The sequence below is a fragment of the Coregonus clupeaformis genome, chromosome 24 (genome assembly GCF_020615455.1).
Source record: "Coregonus clupeaformis isolate EN_2021a chromosome 24, ASM2061545v1, whole genome shotgun sequence".
NCBI classification, from domain to species: Eukaryota; Metazoa; Chordata; class Actinopteri; order Salmoniformes; family Salmonidae; genus Coregonus; species Coregonus clupeaformis.
The window spans coordinates 48,799,481-48,816,390 of NC_059215.1; the positions used below are offsets into that span (position 1 = coordinate 48,799,481).

At 43.4% G+C, this 16,910-nt stretch overlaps 1 protein-coding gene across 1 annotated transcript; it reads right to left on the reverse strand.

The window, feature by feature from the left end:
- Positions 1 to 1,738: 1,738 nt before the first annotated feature.
- Positions 1,739 to 12,589, reverse strand: LOC121537994 (putative uncharacterized protein ENSP00000383309). The gene is made up of 2 exons (XM_041845698.2): positions 12,439 to 12,589; positions 1,739 to 3,552 (listed from the first exon to the last, which is right to left on the reverse strand). Exons 1-2 carry the CDS (start codon positions 12,587 to 12,589, stop codon positions 1,739 to 1,741), a joined length of 1,965 nt encoding a protein of 654 aa, XP_041701632.2.
- Between the last annotated feature and the right edge of the window lie 4,321 nt (positions 12,590 to 16,910).

Here is a 16,910-nt window from a genome sequence, read left to right on the forward strand (position 1 = left end):
TGTAAGGACATCAGGGATAAAATTGTAGACCTGCACAAGGCTGGGATGGGCTACAGGACAATAGGCAAGCAGCTTGGTGAGAAGGCAACAACTGTTGGCGCAATTATTCGAAAATGGAAGAAGTTCAAGATTTCGGTCTGGGGCTCCATGCAAGATCTCACCTCGTGGGGCATCAATGATCATGAGGAAGGTGAGGAATCAGCCCAGAACTACACGGCAGGACCTGGTTAATGACCTGAAGAGAGCTGGGACCACAGTCTCAAAGAAAACCATTAGTAACGCACTATGCCGTCATGGATTAAAATCCTGCAGCGCACGCAAGGTCCCTCTGCTCAAGCCAGCGCATGTCCAGGCCCGTCTGAAGTTTGCCAATGACCATCTGGATGATCCAGAGGAGGAATGGGAGAAGGTCATGTGGTCTGATGAGACAAAAATAGAGCTTTTTGGTCTAAACTCCACTCGCCGTGTTTGGAGGAAGAAGAAGGATGAGTACAACCCCAAGAACACCATCCCAACCGTGAAGCATGGAGGTGGAAACATCATTCTTTGGGGATGCTTTTCTGCAAAGGGGACAGGACGACTGCACCGTATTGAGGGGAGGATGGATGGGGCCATGTATCGCGAGATCTTGGCCAACAACCTCCTTCCCTCAGTAAGAGCATTGAAGATGGGTCGTGGCTGGGTCTTCCAGCATGACAACGACCCGAAACACACAGCCAGGGCAACTAAGGAGTTGCTCCGTAAGAAGCATCTCAAGGTCCTGGAGTGGCCTAGCCAGTCTCCAGACCTGAACCCAATAGAAAATCTTTGGAGGGAGCTGAAAGTCCGTATTGCCCAGCGACAGCCCCCAAACCTGAAGGATCTGGAGAAGGTCTGTATGGAGGAGTGGGCCAAAATCCCTGCTGCAGTGTGTGCAAACCTGGTCAAGACCTACAGGAAACGTATGATCTCTGTAATTGCAAACAAAGGTTTCTGTACCAAATATTACAGACCTCTACATGCTTTGTAAGTAGGAAAACATGGGGCGGCAGGTAGCTTAGTGGTTAAGAGCGTTGTGCCAGTAACCGAAAGGTCGCTGGTTCTAATCCCCGAGCTGACTAGGTGAAAGATCTGTCGATGTGCCCTTGAGCAAGGCACTTAACCCTAATTGCTCATGTAAGTCGCTCTGGATAAGAGCGTCTGCTAAATGACTAAAACATTGAAATAATATATAAAAAAAATAAAAAAAAAACCTGCAAAATCAGCAGTGTATCAAATACTTTTTCTCCCCACTGTACAATATATTTACTCTGTTCCATCATGGAGTACCACCTGTTATCATCACAGTGTATAGGAACATCCCAGAGTTCATTTCACCCATGATTTATGTTATAATTATACACCTGTATGATTCCTGCTGTTCAATGCCTCTTTTTTCTGGATGGCTATACCTAAAGAAAGAAGAGCAATCATCTCCATCTGATTATGCTGTACACCTGAATCCACTCCATGATATAGCAGGCAGACCTGCTGGGTTCAAATACTATTTGAAATCTTTCAAATATATTGAGCGTTTTCTTCAGCCTGCCTGGAGTGCTAGGTGGGCGGGGTTTGCACTATTGGGACTCTTCCATTGGTTCCATTGCTTCATGCAAGCTCAATCAAACGCAGCTTTAAGTGTTTGAAAGAAAACAAATACTAGTTTAACCCAGGTCTGCGGCTGTGCACCTGACTCCACCTCATGATGGTGTAGGCATCATCACCCCCAGAGGCCAGAAAACATATCCCATAAACAGACAGGCAGGAGGTTGAGAGATGCTGTGACAGGCAGGAGGTTGAGAGATGCTGTGACAGGCAGGAGGTTGAGAGATACTGTGACAGGCAGGAGGTTGAGAGATGCTGTGACAGGCAGGAGGTTGAGAGATGCTGTGACAGGCAGGAGGTTGAGAGATGCTGTGACAGGCAGGAGGTTGAGAGATGCTGTGACAGGCAGGAGGTTGAGAGATGCTGTGACAGGCAGGAGGTTGAGAGATGCTGTGACAGGCAGGAGGTTGAGAGATGCTGTGACAGGCAGGAGGTTGAGAGATGCTGTGACAGGCAGGAGGTTGAGAGATGCTGTGACAGGCAGGAGGTTGAGAGATGCTGTGACAGGCAGGAGGTTGAGAGATGCTGTGACAGGCAGGAGGTTGAGAGGAGCTGTGACAGGCAGGAGGTTGAGAGATGCTGTGACAGGCAGGAGGTTGTGAGATGCTGTGACAGGCAGGAGGTTGAGAGATACTGTGACAGGCAGGAGGTAGAGAGATGCTGTGACAGGCAGGAGGTTGAGAGATGCTGTGACAGGCAGGAGGTTGAGAGATGCTGTGACAGGCAGGAGGTTGAGAGATGCTGTGACAGGCAGGAGGTTGAGAGATGCTGTGACAGGCAGGAGGTTGAGAGATGCTGTGACAGGCAGGAGGTTGAGAGATGCTGTGACAGGCAGAAGGTTGAGAGATGCTGTGACAGGCAGGAGGTAGAGAGATGCTGTGACAGGCAGGAGGTTGAGAGATGCTGTGACAGGCAGGAGGTTGAGAGATGCTGTGACAGGCAGGAGGTTGAGAGATGCTGTGACAGGCAGAAGGTTGAGAGATGCTGTGACAGGCAGGAGGTTAAGAGATACTGTGACAGGCAGGAGGTTGAGAGATGCTGTGACAGGCAGGAGGTTGAGATATGCTGTGACAGGCAGGAGGTTGAGATATGCTGTGATAGGCAGGAGGTTGAGAGATGCTGTGACAGGCAGGAGGTTGAGAGATGCTGTGACAGGCAGAAGGTTGAGAGATGCTGTGACAGGCAGGAGGTAGAGAGATGCTGTGACAGGCAGGAGGTTGAGAGATGCTGTGACAGGCAGGAGGTTGAGAGATGATGTGACAGGCAGGAGGTTGAGAGATGCTGTGACAAGCAGGAGGTTGAGAGGTGCTGTGACAGGCAGGAGGTTGAGAGATGCTGTGACAGGCAGGAGGTTGTGAGATGCTGTGACAGGCAGGAGGTTGAGAGATACTGTGACAGGCAGGAGGTTGAGAGATGCTGTGACAGGCAGGAGGTTGAGAGATGCTGTGACAGGCAGGAGGTTGAGAGATGCTGTGACAGGCAGGAGGTTGAGAGCTGCTGTGACAGGCAGGAGGTTGAGAGATGCTGTGACAGGCAGGAGGTTGAGAGATGCTTTGACAGGCAGGAGGTTGAGAGATGCTGTGACAGGCAGGAGGTTGTGAGATGCTGTGACAGGCAGGAGGTTGAGAGATACTGTGACAGGCAGGAGGTTGAGAGATGCTGTGACAGGCAGGAGGTTGAGAGATGCTGTGACAGGCAGGAGGTTGAGAGCTGCTGTGACAGGCAGGAGGTTGAGAGATGCTGTGACAGGCAGGAGGTTGAGAGATGCTGTGACAGGCAGGAGGTTGAGAGATGCTGTGACAGGCAGGAGGTTGAGAGATGCTGTGACAGGCAGGAGGTTGAGAGATGCTGTGACAGGCAGGAGGTTGAGAGATGCTGTGACAGGCAGGAGGTAGAGAGATGCTGTGACAGGCAGGAGGTTGAGAGATGCTGTGACAGGCAAGAGGTAGAGAGATGCTGTGACAGGCAGGAGGTTGAGAGATACTGTGACAGGCAGGAGGTAGAGAGATGCTGTGACAGGCAGGAGGTAGAGAGATGCTGTGACAGGCAAGAGGTAGAGAGATGCTGTGACAGGCAGGAGGTAGAGAGATGCTGTGACAGGCAGGAGGTAGAGAGATGCTGTGACAGGCAGGAGGTAGAGAGATGCTGTGACAGGCAGGAGGTAGAGAGATGCTGTGACAGGCGCAGTGTTTGCTAGTAGCTTCATCCGGTAGCACACAGTTTTAGAAATAGCTTTTCTTGATCGAACGATATTCCTAAACAAATTCAGCATTTTATGCCTTGAGAATAACATATGACATTTTTTTATACATTTGTGTGTGTATGCGTGTGTTTGCACAGGCATGTGTGCATGTTGGGTGTGTGACAGAAAAAATGTGTGTGAGAGTGAGGCAACGAATGGAGCTCTTTATAGCACAAGTACAAAAGGCTTTATTGTAAACTTTCCTCAACAATATGGTTACAACGGGTTAGATTTATGGTTACAACGGGAAGCTAGATTTTAAATTTACAAACACACGCAACAACTGTAGTTGAAACATTTTCGGTGGAATGAGAGTTGTTTAGCCAATTCAGTTCAGTCAGGGTCGCTCTTTACTCCACACAAAGAATGTTTCAAATCCAAAACAAAGTCGTCTCCAATCCTACTTCTGTGTTCTAGTCAAGGAATCGGTGTTGTACAAACGTTTCTGTCTGTCTCTCGACAATATTGAAACGTTGTTTAGCACGCCCTCTCATGTACAATTGCTTTAATAAGTCTTGTGTGCTTCCCCATTGTTATCATTTGAATGTTCTGAAAAGTTCCATGGCAGTAATTTCAACAGTGGGAAGTTAGCTAAATGAGTTGATGCACCTAAAGCAGCTGCACCTCTTGATTGGTAGGATAAAAAAATGATGTTCTGATTCCAGATTTAAATAGCAGAGAAGTAGACCAAGATGTCATCCCCTCTAAGTTTTTGTCTGAAGTGCTGGGAAAGTGGTCAAAATGTCAGTTGTTTGTAAAAAATTGGGACGAAAAGTAGTTGATCCGGTTACTAAAACAGCTGTCATTTTTAATTGGTAGAAGATAATTCTGTTCTGTTTCCAGTGTTGGATACCAGAGAAGTAGACCAAAATGACATACCCTCTACATTTTTGTTTAATAAAGTGCTGGGAAAGCGGTGAAAATATCTGTTGTTTGTAAAAAGTTGGGTAATTTTTTTATTTTATGCGGTTACTAAAACAGCTGAATCGTTAGATTGGCAGAAGCTATTCCTGTTCTGATTCCATATTTGAATAGCGGAGAAGTACACCAAGATGTCATACTCTATACGTTTTTGTCTAACTTTTGGTCAAAGTCACATTGTTTACAGTGAATAGAATGGAATGTTGGAAGTCACGATGTCACAATGGGCCCTTTAGAATATTGAGGAAATCCCATGAAAGTGGATGGAGGACAAAAAGTTTAGTAGTTTAAAAAGTATAGATTATATCAAAAAGTTGTATGCAAGCACACTATTCCAGACCAGTTTACACGTTTTAAAGTTTGAATGGCATTTCTATCTTAAACGGTGTAGGAGAAGTAGCTTTCCAAAGAATAAAATGTCTGAAATAATTTGGACAATATTTACGGTGTGGCTGCTGCTTTCTCAAGCCTCACCAATAATATAGTACCTAGCTGGTGGGGATTCCGGTGGGGTACCCCCACCCAGGTAGTGGCAGTGCTGGCAACACTGGCTGCAGTAACCCATGGGGAGGGGGTCACACTCGGACAATCAGAGAGGGGGCATATTATTGTGGCCCTGGTGGCACAAAATAATTAAAGGTCTGACTACACAGAGATGCTTGGGAAATGGTTACAACGGGGGACCAGAGTGTGTGTGTTTCAGGGGAAGGGGGTGGATCTGATCTCCATCACCTAGGACTTGACATAGGATAATCAAATCTCACATTTTTGTCAATTTTTGCTCAATCTTGCATGCTTTCTCAAACAGCTTTAACTGTATATGCATTCGTAAATCAGGTCCTCTCTTGAGTTGGGCTCTGGGATGTAACAACCGTTGCGCATCTGCGTTTATGGTTGATTGTGGAGGAAAGGGGTTGTGTGTGTGTGTGTGTGTGTGTGTGTGTGTGTGTGTGTGTGTGTGTGTGTATCCCACATCTGTTGCAAGGGGGTAAGAATGTTAGGGAGAAAATTGGAAGAACCACAATAATTGTTTGCTAAAATAATAATTGCTTGACAAAAATGTAATGTAATACAATGGCAATCCGGGTTATAGGTAACAATCCTTTGCATGAACTGCTGACATTATTACGCATATTAATTGATAATGATGAAGGTTAAGATATGCAAGATATTTGAATAGATGAATCTTTTTAATAGCTATATAATAAGCTAATAGAGGTGAGAGCATTGGAAATGCTTTTGGCGGTTGACCTGCTTCTGTTTTGTGGGTGGCACTGTGTGCTGTTTTCAAAGAATGGGTCCTGGCCTCTCGGGGGGCCTAGAGATCCGGGGGGGACGGGGGTGGTCTGCTGATCACTGGGATGACGGCCCAACTTGGGATGGGGAGGGGCTTTAGCGGGGGGAATAGTGGAGAACAATTGGATGGTTACTTAGTAGCTATGCAAATATCATGGCACAGTTATATGGACACTCAAACCATATTTGATGGTAAATTTACAAATATACAGTATATTATGATAAATAGATTTGAAACTTGTATCTCATTATGGTAAATGGTGAAATAAGTATAGCCAGTTACAGTGGGGAGAACAAGTATTTGATACACTGCCGATTTTGCAGGTTTTCCTACTTACAAAGCATGTAGAGGTCTGTCATTTTTATCATAGGTACACTTCAACTGTGAGAGACGGAATCTAAAACAAAAATCCAGAAAATCACATTGTATGATTAATTTGTAATTAATTTGCATTTTATTGCATGACATAAGTATTTGATACATCAGAAAAGCAGAACTTAATATTTGGTACAGAAACCTTTGTTTGCAATTACTGAGATCATACGTTTCCTGTAGGTCTTGACCAGGTTTGCACACACTGCAGCGGGGATTTTGGCCCACTCCTCCATACAGACCTTCTCCAGATCCTTCAGGTTTCTGGGCTGTCGCTGGGCAAAACTGACTTTCAGCTCCCTCCAAAGATGTTCTATTGGGTTTAGGTCTGGAGACTGGCTAGGCCACTCCAGGACCTTGAGATGCTTCTTACGGAGCCACTCCTTAGTTGCCCTGGCTGTGTGTTTCGGGTCGTTGTCATGCTGGAAGACCCAGCCACGACCCATCTTCAATGCTCTTACTGAGGGAAGGAGGTTGTTGGCCAAGATCTCGCGATACATGGCCCCATCCATCCTCCCCTCAATACGGTGCAGTCGTCCTGTCCCCTTTGCAGAAAAGCATCCCCAAAGAATGATGTTTCCACCTCCATGCTTCACGGTTGGGATGGTGTTCTTGGGGTTGTACTCATCCTTCTTCTTCCTCCAAACACGGCGAGTGGAGTTTAGACCAAAAAGCTCTATTTTTGTCTCATCAGACCACATGACCTTCTCCCATTCCTCCTCTGGATCATCCAGATGGTCATTGGCAAACTTCAGACGGGCCTGGACATGCGCTGGCTTGAGCAGGGGGACCTTGCGTGCGCTGCAGGATTTTAATCCATGACGGCGTAGTGTGTTACTAATGGTTTTCTTTGAGACTGTGGTCCCAGCTCTCTTCAGGTCATTGACCAGGTCCTGCCGTGTAGTTCTGGGCTGATCCCTCACCTTCCTCATGATCATTGATGCCCCACAAGGTGAGATCTTGCATGGAGCCCCAGACCGAGGGTGATTGACCGTCATCTTGAACTTCCATTTTCTAATAATTGCCCCAACAGTTGTTGCCTTCTCACCAAGCTGCTTGCCTATTGTCCTGTAGCCCATCCCAGCCTTGTGCAGGTCTACAATTTTATCCCTGATGTCCTTACACAGCTCTCTGGTCTTGGCCATTGTGGAGAGGTTGGAGTCTATTTGATTGAGTGTGTGGACAGGTGTCTTTTATACAGGTAACGAGTTCAAACAGGTGCAGTTAATACAGGTAATGAGTGGAGAACAGGAGGGCTTCTTAAAGAAAAACTAACAGGTCTGTGAGAGCCGGAAATTCTTACTGGTTGGTAGGTGATCAAATACTTATGTCATGCAATAAAATGCAAATTAATTACTTAAAAATCATACAATGTGATTTTCTGGATTTTTGTTTTAGATTCCGTCTCTCACAGTTGAAGTGTACCTATGATAAAAATTACAGACCTCTACATGCTTTATGAGTAGGAAAACCTGCAAAATCAGCAGTGTATCAAATACTTGTTCTCCCCACTGTATAATTGTAATGGCTTAGCAGATAATAAGAAAAGAATAACAATATTTACATGGCTCAAAGAGAAGGAATATAATATATATTGTTTACATGAAGCTCATTCAACAATTCGAGATGAAGTGTGGAAAAAGGATTGGGGGCGAAAGAATCACATCCAGCAATAATATCAAGGGATTAGAAATCCAGGGCTTAAAAACAAATGTGTCATTGTACGCTGATGATTCAGTTTACCTATTTGCTTATGGTCTTGCCTACGCCTAGCGAATAGTTTTTTTAATTATATGAGAAAAATAGATTCCATTTTATTTGGAACGGCAAGCCAGACAAAATTAAACGGGCCTATTTATATAATGAATATGAATTTGGAGGACAGAAATAATTAAATATTAAAGCCTTAGACCTATCACTAAAAGCTTCGGTCATACAAAAGTTATATTTAAATCCGAACTGGTTCTCTAGCAAATTAGTAAGACTGTCTCATCCCATGTTCAAGAATGGCCTTTTTCTCTTTATTCAGATTACAACCACTCACTTTGTTATTTGAAAAGGAAATCATCGCCCAAATATCACTATTTCTAAAACAAGCCATAGAAAATTGGTCGACATAACAAATAATGCAACAAATATTGTGGTTAAACTCAAATATAATTAGTGATAAAAAAACATTATATTTTTAGAAACTGTTTACAAAAGGTATAATCTTTGTAAATGATGTCATAGGTAGAACTGGTGGAGTTATGTCGCACATGCAGCTAACAAAAACATATGGAAATGTCTTCTCTCCCAAAATTACAACCAAATAATTGCAGCATTACCACAAAAATGAAAGAGGAAAGTGGAAGGGGGAAAACGTAAGGAACTTGTCTGTCGGCCCTGCATAACAGACCATAATTGGTTAAAGAAAATTGTGATAAATAAAAAAGTATACCAGTTTCATTTAAGGACTAAGGATTGACAGCTGTCCCATATAGATTGCAAAATAGTTGGGAGGAGATTTTTGACGTACCGATTTCATGGCAAATGGTTTATGAACTGATACGCAAAATGAAACCGGATTCAATTAAATTATTGCAACCAATAGAATGTTATTTATATGGGGCATGCAATCTTCCCAGCTCTGCAGATTTTGCTGCAAAGAGACAGAATCATTAGATCATTTGTTTTGGTACTGACCATTTGTAGCTTGTTTTTGGTCACAGGTCCAGGAATGGCTGAAGGATTGCAATATTTACCTGGAGCTAACCCTGCAGATAGCACTACTGGGTGATCTGAAAAGTCATAGTCAATCGATCAATAATATAATAATACTTTTAGCAACAATGTTTACTTACAATCTGTAGAAACAATGAGAATAGAAGGGTTCAGAACTTTTGTGAAACATCACAGTACAGTTAAAAATTATATGGCAAGTAGAAATCCAATATGGATGGTGTTAAGAGATATAGATGGGAGGTGTTGAATGGAGCTGAAGGTTGGGACTAATAACAACAAAATAACTAATGTAAAACATACTGTGTCCATAATAAGTAGGTGCTCTGTAGCTCAGCTGGTAGAGCACCGCGCTTGTAATGCCAGGGTAGTGGGTTCGATCCCCGGGACCACCCATACACAAAAATGTATGCACACATGACTGTAAGTCGCTTTGGATAAAAGCGTCTGCTAAATGGCTTATTATTATTATATAGGTTGAGAACTTTTGTGAAAAAGAGCACAGTTTGGGGGATATGGCATGTAGAGGCAAACCGGAAGGACATCATGAAAATGATCGGAGAGGTTGAGGGTAGAGGAAGTTCAGGAGTAAAAACAAACAAAATATAATGATTGTAAAATTGACTGTGTCCATAAAATGTATATAGTATATATAAGTTGGAAGTAGAGGCCTAAGCGTTGTTGTTCACTAGTTTACTCCAATTATGGGAGGGGTGGTGGGGTTGGAAAGTAACAAAGGAAAATACATTTTAAAAAAAAGGATATGTATATATATACAGTTGAAGTCGGAAGTTTACATACACCTTAGCCAAATACATTTAAATTCAGTTTTTCACAATTCTTGACATTTAATCCTAGTAAATATTCCCTGTCTTAGGTCAGTTAGGATCACCACTTTATTTTAAGAATGTGAAATGTCAGAATAATAGTAGAGAGAATGATTTATTTCAGCTTTTATTTATTTCATCACATTCGCAGTGGGTCAGAAGTTTACATACACTCAATTAGTATTTGGTAGCATTGCCTTTAAATTGTTTAACTTGAGTCAAACGTTTCGGGTAGGCTTCCACAAGCTTCCCACACTAAGTTGGCTGAAATTTGACCCATTCCTCCTGACAGAACTGGTGTAACTGAGTCAGGTTTGTAGGCCTCCTTGCTCGCACATGCTTTTTCAGTTCTGCCCACAAATTGTCTATAGGATTGAGGTCAGGGCTTTGTGATGGCCACTCCAATACCTTGACTTTGTTGTCCTTAAGCCATTTTGCCACAACTTTGGAAGTATGCTTGGGGTCATTGTGCATTTGGAAGACCCATTTGCAACCCAAGCTTTAACTTCCTGACTGATGTCTTGAGATGCTGCTTCAATATATCCACATAACTTTCCTTCCTCATGATGCCATCTATTTTGTGAAGTGCACCAGTCCCTCCTGCAGCAAAGCACCCCTACAGCATGATGCTGCCACCCCTGTGCTTCATGGTTGGGATGGTGTTCTTCGGCTTGCAAGAACCCCCTTTTTCCTCCAATGATGGTCATTATGGCCAAACAGAGGACATTTCTCCAAAAAGTACGATCTTTGCAAACCGTAGTCTGGCTTTTTTATTTCGGTTTTGGAGCAGTGGCTTCTTCCTTGCTGAGCGGCCTTTCAGGTTATGTCGATATACTGTAGGGCTCGTTTTACTGTGGATATAGATATGTTTTAACCTGTTTCCTCCAGCATCTTCACAAGGTTCTATGCTGTTGTTCTGGGATTGATTTGCGCTTTTCGCACCAAAGTATGTTCATCTCTAGGAGACAGAACGCGTCTCCTTCCTGAGCGGAATGACGGCTGCGTGGTCCCATGGTGTTTATACTTGCGTACTATTGTTTGTACAGATGAACGTGGTACCTTCAGGCGTTTGGAAATCGCTCCCAAGGATGAACCAGACAAAAAAAAATTTCCTGAGGTCTTGGCTGATTTCTTTTGATTTTCCCATGATGTCAAGCAAAGAGGAACTGAGTTTGAAGGTAGGCCTTGAAATACATCCACAGGTACACCTCCAATTGACTCAAATGATGTCAATTAGCCTGTCAGAAGCTTCTAAAGCCATGACATCATTTTCTGGAATTTTCCAAGCTGTTTAAAGGCACAGTCAACTTAGTGTATGTAAACTTCTGACCCACTGGAATTGTGATACAGTGAATTATAAGTGAAATAATCTGTCTGTAAACAATTGTTAGAAAAATTACCTGTGTCATGCACAAAGTAGATGTCCTAACCGACTTGCCAAAACTATAGTTTGTTAACAAGAAATTTGTGGAGTGGTTGAAAAACAAGTTTTAATGACTCCAACCTGTGTATATAAACTTCCGACTTCAACTGTATGTATTTATATGTATCTATGTGTATGTATGTATGTATGTATGTATGTATGTATGTATATATATATATATATATATTTGCGGGAAAAAAACATATGGGGGATTGGAAGTGATGCAGACAATTATATTGATGGAAGTTACAACCTGTCTGCAATATTAAAGCTGATCTACCTCCTATGAAAAAATAAAACAATAATAAAATAAAAATAATATAGTATATGCTTCTTCTCTAGCCTTCATCCTGGCGCTGACTCTTCAGGGGCAACACTTTTCATGCCACTTCGATACCAAAGTGACTTTATCGTAGCAGGTTTGGAGAATTAACATAGCAGGTTAGGACACTGAGGTTAAGGTTAGGAAAAGGGTTAGGGTTTAGCGAAAATGCTCTCCTAACCTGCTACGAAAATCCCTTTGTATCGAAGTGTCGTGAAAAGAGTGTTTAAGCCCGACTGTTCAAGCCATGAATGAACTACTCTGCCTCCCATGATCGTCCATCTATTGAACTATTTATTTTAGTTTTTCAAAATTGCACTTTTCCGATTTGGAGTGCTTTGAGATTCTTTATGTAATAAAAGCTATACGAAAGTGTAATGAATATTAATAATAATAATAATAATAATAATATATTTTTTACTTTCACCTTAGAAAAACACATAGATCTCCCTCAATGTTATGTCATGTGAATTGTTCTTTCAAATAATTCACACATTGTAACCTAATTAGCACTGTGACAACCAACCCGTGACCCAACTAACCCCGATCTCCCCTACCATATAGGGAATTAGGTGCTATATGGGACTCAGCCTCTCAGGGGGATTCTGCATGTCATCCCTTATTACTCGCTTTCATATCATTCAATGTTTTTCCTAATTTGTTGTTGTCGTATTTTTAACCCCCCCCAACCTTCCCCGACCCCCTTCCCAAAGGGGGTTGTCATGGCGATATCGAACACAGTTTCCATGGAGAAGTGCTCATCCATTCTGCACGCAGCCCCAGTCACAGCCGGGTCACGAGAGTGGCCAGATGGGTTTAACCCCTGGAAGACTACAGACATCTTCATATCATGGGTGTGTGTGTGTGTGTGTGTGTGTGTGTGTGTGTGTGTGTGTGTGTGTGTAATAATATGCCATTTAGCAGACGCTTTTATCCAAAGCGACTTACAGTCATGCGTGCATACATTATTTTATTATTATTATTATTTTATTTTTTTGTGTATGGGGTCCCGGGGATCAAACCCACTACCTTGGCGTTACAAGCGCCGTGCTCTACCAGCTGAGCTACAGAGGACCGTGTGTGTGTGTGTGCGTGCGTGCGTGCGTGTGCGCGCGCGCGTGGACGTGTTTAACTATTCTTGTGGGGACCAGAAGTCCCCACAAGAATAGTAAACGAACAAACATTTTACCAACTGGGGACATTTTGTTGGTCCCCACAAGGTCACATTTTTAGGGGGTTTAGGGTTAAGGTTAGAATTAGTGTTAGGGTTAGAATTACGTTAAAGGTTAGGGTTAGGATTTGAATGGGACTGAGTTGTGTGTCCCCACAAGGTTAGCTGTACAATACTGTGTGTGTGGGCACCCCTGTGTGTGTGTATTCATAATAATATGCCATTTAGCAGACGCTTTTATCCAAAGCGACTTACAGTCATGCGTGCATACATTTTTGTGTATGGGTGGTCCCGGGGATCGAACACACTACCTTGGCGTTACAAGCGCCGTGCTGTACCAGCTGAGCTACAGAGGACCACTCTCACTTTGCATCCTTACACCTTCACTTTTGGTTCAAGTCCTGACCTGAAGACTTGTGTTCTCTGGCAACAGCTCTGGTGGACATTCCTGCAGTCAGCATGCCAATTGGACACTCCCTCAAAACTTGAGACATCTGTGACATTGTGTTGTCTGACAAAACTGCACATTTAAGAGTGGCCTTTTATGGTCCCCAGCACAAGGTGCATATGTGTAATGATCATGCTGTTTAATCAGCTTCTTGATATGCCACACCTGTCAGGTGGATGGATTATCTTGGCAAAGGAGAAATGCTCTCTAACAGGGATGTAAACACATTTCTGCACCAAATTTGAGAGAAATAAGCTTTTTGTGCATATGGTAAACTATTTGAATTGATCTCTTTTGTCTCATCACATATGTTGCTGTTACTGTTTATTATCTGTCCTGTTGCCTAGTCACTTTATCCCTACCTATATGTACATATCTACCTCAATTACCTCCTATCCCTGGTACATCGACTCGGTACTGGTACTCCGTGTATATAGCCAAGTTATCATTACTCATTGTGTATTTATTCCTTGTGTTATTTTTGTTAAACAATGTTGATCTCATCATTGTTGGGAAGGGCCCGTAAGTAAATGTTTCACTGTCAGTCTAAACCTGTTGTTTAGGAAGCGTGTGACAAATAACATTTGATTTGAAATTGATCCTGGGGCTCTGTGGGGTCTGTTTGTGTTTGTGAACAGAGCCCCAGGACCAGCTTGCTCAGGGGACTCTTCTCCAAGTTCATCTCTCTGTAGGTGATGGCTTTGTTATGGAAGGTTTGGGAATCGCTTCCTTTTAGGTGGTTGTAGAATTTAACGTCTCTTTTCTGGATTTTGATAATTAGCGGGTATCTTCCTAATTCTGCTCTGCATGCATTATTTGGTGTTTTACGTTGTATACGGAGGATGTTTTTGCAGAATTCTGCATGCAGAGTCTCAATTTGGTGTTTGTCCCATTCTGTGAATTATTGGTTGGTGAGTGGACCCCAGACCTCACAACCATGAAGGGCAATGGGTTCTATAGCTGATTCAAGATTTTTTTGCCAGATCGTAATTGGTATGTCGAATTTTATGTTAGTTTTGATGGCATAGAAGGCCCTTCTTGCCTTGTCTCTCAGATCATTCACAGCTTTGTGGAAGTTACCTGTGGTGCTGATGTTTAGGCCGAGGAAGGTATCGTTTTTTGTGTGTTCTAGGGCAATTGTGTCTAGATGGAATTTGTATTTTGTGGTCCTGACTCCTGGCAACTTGATCTTTATTGGAACACCATAATTAATTTTCGTCTTACTGAGATTTACTGTTAGGGCCCAGGTCTGACAGAATCTGTGCAGAAGATCTAGGTGCTGCTGTAGGCCCTCCTTGGTTGGTGACAGAAGCACCAGATCATCAGCAAACAGTAGACATTTGACTTCAGATTCTAGTAGGGTGAGGTCTCTCGCTCTCTCTTTTTCTCTCCTTTCTTTCTTTCCTGTCCATCTGTCTCTCTGTCTCTCTGTCTCTCTGTCTCTCCTTTCTTTCTTTCCTCTCTGTCTCTCTGTCTCTCTCTGTCTCTCTCTGTCTCTCTCTGTCTCTCTCTCTCTCTGTCTCTCTCTGTCTCTCTGTCTGTCTGTCTCTCTCTGTCTCTCTCTCTCTCTCTCTGTCTCTCTCTGTCTCTCTCTGTCTCTCTGTCTCTCTGTCTCTCTCTGTCTCTCTCTGTCTCTCTGTCTCTCTCTCACTGCCTCTCCACCCCCCCCCTCTCTCGCTCAATTCAATTCAATTCAAAGGGCTTTATTGGCATGGGAAACATATGTTTACATTGTCAAAGCAAGTGAAATAGATAAACAAAAGTGAAATAAATAATAGAAAGTGAACAGTAAATATTACACTCAGACAAGTTCCAAAAGAATAAAGACATTTAAAATGTTTCTCTCTCTCTTTCTCTCTCTTTCTGTCCTGCAGTTAAGACAGACAATCCATCCGTTGTCTTTGTCATGGCTGTCAAACCGTGTGTACGTCCCAAATAGCACCAATATACTGCACTACTTTTGGCCAGAGCCCAAGTTGACCATTTATTCCCTCCATTGTTGCTTTCATAGAGGAACAAACAGCACACAGTAAGGAAGAGAGACAGTGGAATACTGTTTTGTGTTTATTATTTAACAAAAAATGTGGGCACTACTTAGAATCAAATAATTTCATTGCATTCCCATCCTTTTCATCTGACTCAGTAGACTACTTGGATTCAGCAACCTGTTTGAGCTAATTTATGTTTTGTACAAGTTAATACACAATATATGCAAAGGTATGTGGACGCCCCATCAAATTAGTGGATTCGGCTATTTCAGCAACACCCTTTGCTGACAGATGTATAAAATCGAGCACACAGCCATGCAATCTCCATAGACAAACATTGGCAGTAGAATGGCCCATACTGAGGAGCTCAGTGACTTTCAACGTGGCACCGTCACAGGATGCCACCTTTCCAACAAGTCATTTCGTCACATTTCTGCCCTGCTAGAGCTGCCTGGTCAACTTTAAGTGTTGTTATTGTGAAGTGGAAACGTCTAGGAGCAACAACGTCTCCGCGGCAAAGTGGTAGGCCACACAAGCTCACAGAACAGGACCGCTGACTGCTGAAGCGCATAAAAGTCGTCTGTCCTCGGTTGCAACATTCACTACAGAGTTCCAAATTGCCTCTGGAAGCAACGTCAGCACAAGAACTGTTCGTCGGGAGCTTCATGAAATGGGTTTCCATGGCGAAGGAGCCGCACACTAGCCTAAGATCACCATGGTGAGTTGACTGCAATGCCAAGCGTCGACTGGAGTGGTGTAAATCTCGCCGCCATTGGACTCTGGAGCAGTGGAAACGGGTTCTTTGGAGGGATGAATCACGCTTCACCATCTGGCAGTCCGACGGACAAATCTGGGTTTGGCGGATGCCAGGAGAACGCTACCTGCCCCAATGCATAGTGCTAACTGTAAAGTTTGATGAAGGAGGAATAATGGTCTGGGGCAGTTTTTCATGGTTCAGGCTAGGCCCCTTAGTTCCAGTGAAGGGAAATCTTACAGCATACAATTACATTCTAGACGATTCTGTGCTTCCAAATTTGTGGCAACAGTTTGGAGAAGGCCTTTCCTGTTTCAGAATGACAATGCCCCCGTGCACAAAGCTAGGTCCATACAGAAATGGTTTGTTGAGATTGGTGTGGAAGAACTTGACTGGCATGCACAGAGCCCTAAACTCAACCCCATCAAACACCTTTGGGATGAATTGGAACTCCGACTGCGAGCCAGGCCTAATCGCCCAACATCAGTGCCCGACCTCACTAATGCTCTTGTGGCTGAATGGAAGCAAGTCCCCGCAGCAATGTTCCAACATCATGTGGAAAGCCTTCCCAGAAGAGTGGAGGCTGTTATAGCAGCAAAGGGGGGACCAACCCCATGTTAATGCCCATGATTTTGGAATTAGATGTTCGATGAGCAGGTGTCCATATACTTTTGGTCAGATAGTGTATGTCAACCACCTGCAGGATTCTGGATCTGATGCCAGGAAATTAAATGAAGCGCAAACCTGGGTTAAATTACTATTTGAAATCTTTCAGATACGTTTAGCGGTCGCTCTAAACTG

What these genes read in the sequence shown, in the direction of transcription:
- LOC121537994 (XM_041845698.2), bottom strand. Translation starts at nt 12,589, where the DNA reads ATGTCTGTAGTCTTCCAGGGGTTAAACCCATCTGGCCACTCTCGTGAC. An exon ending in TGGGAAGGGGGTCGGGGAAG is followed by an intron (nt 3,553 to 12,438) that starts GTTGGGGGGGGT and finishes TGCCTGTCACAG; the next exon opens with CATCTCTCAACCTCCTGCCT.